This window comes from Loa loa, assembly GCF_000183805.2.
Source record: "Loa loa unplaced genomic scaffold supercont3.480, whole genome shotgun sequence".
In the NCBI taxonomy this organism is placed as follows: domain Eukaryota; kingdom Metazoa; phylum Nematoda; class Chromadorea; order Rhabditida; family Onchocercidae; genus Loa; species Loa loa.
The window spans coordinates 8,117-14,845 of NW_018108660.1; the positions used below are offsets into that span (position 1 = coordinate 8,117).

Below are 6,729 nucleotides of genomic sequence, written 5' to 3' on the forward strand. Positions count from 1 at the left end.
AATATTATTCAAAATTATTAATTAAAAAATTTCACTCACCAACAAATAAATAATTGTCGTCCTCATTATTTTATTGTTTTATTAATTATTTCCTGATACGAAAATAAATCAAATCAGGAAAAGACAGATATACAATTCAAGTATATTTATGTGTGCTTACAAAAATTTTTAGAAAATAAAAATTAAACTAATATTGCCTAAATTTATATAATAAATCCAAATGATTGAGAAATCTAATTAAAGTATTCATTTATCAGGTTAATTGATAAGATAATGATTTCTTTTCATTTTTTATTTTTCGGAATACTAAGCATGCAACTATCACAAGGAATAAGGAATACACAAGTGTTTTATACTTCGAATGATACAATGTTGATACTATCGATAACACCTAGTATTTTATTATTTCAAATTTTAATTTCCGAAAAAGAGAAAGAAGTTTTAATTAACCTTTTCAATCGAATAATCATGACGAGCATTTCTCCCATGATCCCTTTTTTCTCGGTGATATATTTTATCTCTTAAAAAAGCTACAGTAATTGTAGAATGTGAAGGATCAGTAATCAAAATATTAATTCAACTATACAAATCAGTAATTGTTATCGTTTATCAGTAATCATAAATAATATTTCAATTAAATGTTTATCGATTTTGCTTTCTTTGTCTTTTCGCCATTTTTCTTTTCTTTGCTGTTCCATTTAAAATTTTATTAAAAACGTTTAATATATGGAAATTACTAATATATAGTACTTATTAATGTTTACTTATTATAACAAATAAGATATCATTTCTAAATACTTTCCGTCACTTTATAATAATATCACTCATTATCTTTCATTCTTAATTAATCTAATTAATTGACATACATATATATTTTATCTTTTGATCGAGATTGTCGATGATAACGTTTACCAGATTGTTTGCTGTACGATGACAACATATTTTCCTGCAAAAATTTTCATTTTCTTTTTTTGCAAATTTTTTGAATATCTTTAACTATAAATCTTTAACTTCAACTATTAAAGTTATTTCAATAAAATACTCAAACGGGTTGAATAATTCTCAAAAAAAAGAAGTTTAGTTACTGGATACTCTGAGGAATAAAATATTTATTTGTATTATAAAAAGGTATATATTTCAATCGATTACTTTCTTCAAATATTAATTAAATACTAAAATACTTTGCTTTCACTCGCATATCGACCAAATTGTGGCCGTGTTGGCCATTCAAGTTCATAGCTATCACTCCACTGTAAACGAAAAACAAATGAAATCAAACTTCAATAAAAATGAATAACAATCCGATGAATGCTAAATACTGTTTTTTCCTCATTAACATTATTCGAGTTATTATTAATTTAATTTGAAGTCTAAATATTGTAAACCAAAAATAGCATATTAGAAAAATCATGCAAAAGGAAGCAGAAAAGAAAAAATGAAAATTGTAAAAATGAAACAATTAAAATAATTTAAACAAAATTCTTGGACATGCAAATTTGCTTGTTAATAATTGAATAATTAAGTTTTTTTCCAGTTTTATATTTCATATTTTCTTCGTTTTTATAATTTGGTGAAAATTAATAATTTGTCATACCAATCGTCCATCTCTTCTTTCACGTACCACATAATCTGGTGCTGTATGTGAACTTTCAAACTGTGCTATTGGCTCATAACCACTGAAAAAGGGTTAATTCGATAAAGCACTTATTGATATCACATATTTAAAATTGATCATATTAGCACAACCGATATGTGATACGGGTGTTATCAGTGCAATTTAGCATAAGTTAGTTAATAGTGCAATAAGTACGCAAATGATAGGTATAAGTCACAATTATTGATAACATAGAATGATGAGGATGATAATTATAATTCATACTTCCGTCTTACTGAATCCAATTCATTTCGTCCCCTTCCCTTACGATGATACATCAATGAATTAACTCTAATACAGTGATGTAACTTGCCGTCTGGTAAGAATGAAATTTGCAAATATAATGAAATAATTGATAAATACTCCTTAAATTGTCATTTTACTGGGAATAAAAATTTGATTCTTATTTCACATCAAATTAACATTTTTGATGACATTTAACATCATGACAGAGACATTTTTGCATTTAGCCAAAAACCATAAGTGATTTTTATAATTTAAAAAAAAAAGTAATGAAATCATTTTTATAAAAGTGTGACAAACTGATAGGCTTTATTCTCATATCATCTTTCATCAAATTCATTAATGAAGTAAATAAAATGATTTATTAAATGTTTCATTAACAGTTCTGTTTTATAAACAGATCTTTTTCTTTTTCCTTCTTCCATTATTCAATGATTATATCAGAAGTTCAATTCAACTTAAAAATGTTACGAATTATAAACAAAAATATGCTCAATTAAACAAGCAAATTGATAACGATAAATATCAAATGAGTTTAAAAATGTTAAAAAGTTGAAATTCAAATGACAAATATCAGAAAATAATATTTGATGTTGACATTTTTAAAGCAAACTTAATATTAAATTTATTTTGTACCTGACTTAATTGCCATTTAAATTATAATTAGATTAATTATAAGATTAATTATAAGTGAAGGAAAGCAAAATTGAAAAGATAAAATGTATGGAAAATATGTGCAAAAAATGACAACAGCTAAAATTTATACTACACCATTGAACAATGATATAAAAATTTATTGAAATGCAATATGAAAATTAAATTTTATAGAATGTCGGAGAAGAAAGGTATTCTGTCGCACGGTAGCAGCTATCAAGCTCATGTAAAAATAATTGCAGAAGAGAAAGTACAAAATCCGACACCTATATGTCCACCACCATCACCATCGTCGGTATCCTATTTCATCTAGTTTGGATTAATTGAAATTTTAAAATACTTATCAAAAAAATGTTCTTATTTCATACATTCTGTAACAAGTGCAAAAAACAACACACAACGAAGTGCTAACAAAACTTTCAATAAATTATTTCATACATCAAAATTATAAAGCAATTATAAACCAAAAAGTCGAAATGACGATTTCTAATTATTCGTTTTGATGAATCTAATTTGTTTGGCTTTTTTTATTTTTTATAAATAAATTTTGGTTGATTTGGCTAAAGTACTCACAAGTTTTGTTTGAATTTGTTGAATAGTTAACATGGTGTAATTCCATATGATGCCATAAATATGTAAGAATTGAAGACATATCATTTTCCTATTAATATTAAAATGATTGTAAAATATCTATTAAGAAAATAAAAGAAAAAAGGAATCGTTTTCTTTTTATTCTAATCTGAATTTTTTTTTTATTTTTTGTCTTAGAATACGATCAATGATTAAAAACAAATAGCATTCTTTTTCTTTTTTATAAAAATGTAAATCGTAAATTTTGCTATTTTATCTTTAACCCTTAAAAGAACTTTGATAAAATTTTCGCAAACGATGAAGTTTCAATTTTTAAATATTTCATTTTAAAATTGGAATTTTTGCACAGATAACAGCTCCAAAAGTAAACGTCGGTGCAAAGGATGAAATCGAATTACTGCGAGACGGTGCCAAAAATATTCATGGCCAGCAAATAAAGAAGATTTAAAATGGAATGAATTGATTCAATTTATTCAGGCTGATATATAATTATTCATTATTTGATAATGAATCTTTAATGATATCACATAAGAATATAAATGGTCGCATATGGTCAATTAAGCCAAACATATTTTGGCTAAATCAATTTTTCAGGAATTAATTACTTCGGATGAATTAACTTAATAAATCTAAGTTGGTGTAGCATTGAAAGCATTGTTATTTCCATTTGATAAGAAGTTAGATACTACTAAAATGAGGAAGTGCAAAAGACTGTCAATAATTATCATGCAACTTTGCGGAGGTTGAAAATTTTGATCGATAGAATTCAAAGCAAGGCAAGACTATCATATAAAAAATTTTAGTTTTCATTTTAAAAGTACTAAAAAAATGATTGTTAGCTCATGATCCATTCCTGATCTATGATTCGTTTTTGATCTACGACTGATCTTTTTCGCTTGATTTTTTTTTTTTTTGTCAAACCATAGTATTGTCAACGATGCTAAATCATCACTAATACAATTAATAAAGAGTGCACTTGCTTAAACTGTAATGAAATATGTCTTTGTGTCATTCTGCTTTTTTACGCTATTAATTTCATTTTTGAAAAAACAACAGAATTAACTTTAAAAACTAGAATACTACAGTCTTTTTTCTCCTTTTTTCACAATAGCAAAATAGTTGAGCAAATATTTTGGAAAATTTTCCGAGCACATATCATTCGTTCGTTTTGCCCATATAAATATTAATTAAATAAATTAAGAATTATTAACTTATATCATGAGCAAATATTTTGATTCATTCTAATATGTTTTTAATACATTTTTCATAAATTGATTATTTGAAAAAGAAATAATTGATGATATCAATAACTAATGATACATTACCTTATCATTATTATTATCTATACTATTCATCATTGCCAATGCTGTTATTATTATTATTAATTGTTTTATTTTTATTAATTATTATTTATAACCATCTGTTATTACTTATTGTTATTTATCATTATTTCAATAATAATAATTATTATTATTGTCATTACTATTATTATTGCTAGTTATACCAAATCCAAGGAGATCCTTGCCTTAAATATTAACTTACACCTTCCTGGTTAATCTTTGCTTCATACAATAACACCACCTACCCAATCAGAAACCAGTAAATAATCAGAAACCAGTGAAGATTACTTCATCTTCAATTCTCGAACATCCCAATCAGTATCTTCATTCTTGAATTACAGTTGAAGTGAACAAATTTTATCCAATCCTACAATCAAATATGACAGTAAAATGTGTCATTGCATTCAGCTGTATAATAACATGTTCTTATTAATGGCGTATTATTTTTTCCATGTTATAGTTACTAATTTTTTCCTCCATTATGATCTTTTCGTTTTTTGTTCAAAATGCGAGTGTTATTATAAATATACATTCTCGTAAGCACACCTAATAAATGCATCATAACTTTGCTTTGTAAGCAATGATATGATTGTTTCTACTTTTGTCCTCTTCTCACATATTTACAAATTGTTAACTTTAGACTGAGAAATGTTAATAATCTTCTAGAACATTGGCGGATCGTCACAAAGGATAAAATATTTCATGCATGAAAATGAAATCGTCAATATTTGTTGTGGTGAATTGTCACATTGTCCTCAAAAAGTATTAGTTATGATTATCACCGATTCTGCAACTTTTGTTTCTCTGCTCAAAATAGCAAGGAATGAATACCTTTTTAAAAATTGTTTTACTATTCTTTCTGAATTGCTAATCTCGTATAATTGTAATATTTGCTGCTGGTCAATTCATTTTATTGCTCACCTATCACTAATAATTTCGATCGTTACTCATTTATGTATTTCAGTACGCAAACTCCAAAATATATTGTTATCACAAATTGTGTCATTTGTGATAACACTTGCCACACATAACCAAGAGAGGTTTGACTAGAGGAACAACAGGTCACCTAATTGCAAGATTAGAAAAAAATAGAAAAAATATAAATATAATCATTTGCAATATAATAAAGATTATAATAATGCCTAAGAATACAATTCGAAAATAGCCCAATATGTCCCAAAATGTTTGCACTGACAATTGACTAATGCCACAAAAACGAAAAACCGGAAATTTACATAACAATACTACAAAATGCAAATGGAGTTATTCAATACTGCACGTATGGATTTAATATTCCTTTAACCAATGACATTTAATGCGAATAATCCGCCAGTTTTAATTTATGCAAATCTTTACACTCTCTGTGTCGTCGAAACTATGCCTTTAGCTTCTAGCATATAATACCATATAATACCAATAAAACGCCAGTTTCAATTCACGCAAATCAACACATTCTCTGTGTCATCGAAACTCTCAAGCTTCCACTGTTTCTAGTAGTCCAAAAGCACATTCATCAATTACCAGTTCAGAGATCGGAAAATGCGAATGAAAGAGACAGGAACAAAAAAATTAATGTGAATGGCATAAATTAAAAACTGTTGAACCTTTGGTCGCTTAATTCCAACCAATCTGAAATAAAAAGCTTCCATTCGAGCATTTCTGCCATTTCAAAATTTCTATACTTCGCCTTGTTTTTTCACTATATCGATGCCCTACATCATTTGGTTCAATCTTCTGCTATGCATCGCTTCAATTCAGAATATTCCAGGTGATTTCCATTGGTAATAATAATAATAAATTAAAATAATAGTAAATATTATTAATAATAATAAATTGAAGACCTCAACTGATTTCGTCTTATCACAATCAGCTATTCTGTATATATATATAAGAAATTATAAACAAGAAGTAGTAGAACATATTATATATATATAAGAAATTAGTATATATATATAAGAAATTATAAACAGGAAGTAGTAGAACATTATTTTTTTTGACAATAAATTTTTGGGTGTTATTTGGTAATAACAATAAAAAATTGATGACCGAAACTGATTTCGTCTTATCGCATTCAACCATTCTTCGATTATGAGTAACATAATAGGTAACATTAACATCAATATTTCTATTTGAAATATGCACAAAAACGAGTTAAAAGAGTCTTGTGATCTAAGTTAATCAAAATAGGATGTGATAAGTTTATTTAATGACCTTAATATTTTCGTGATCAATTTTCAAATTTGGGTC

The 6,729-nt window shown here is 26.2% G+C and overlaps 1 protein-coding gene across 1 annotated transcript; it reads right to left on the reverse strand.

The window, feature by feature from the left end:
• Positions 1–1,172: 1,172 nt before the first annotated feature.
• LOAG_11437 (hypothetical protein) lies at positions 1,173–1,932 on the reverse strand (the record flags this gene model as incomplete). Its single annotated transcript, XM_003146956.2, has 3 exons — positions 1,173–1,250; positions 1,595–1,676; positions 1,880–1,932. 3 exons carry the CDS (start codon positions 1,930–1,932, stop codon positions 1,173–1,175), a joined length of 213 nt encoding a protein of 70 aa, XP_003147004.2.
• Between the last annotated feature and the right edge of the window lie 4,797 nt (positions 1,933–6,729).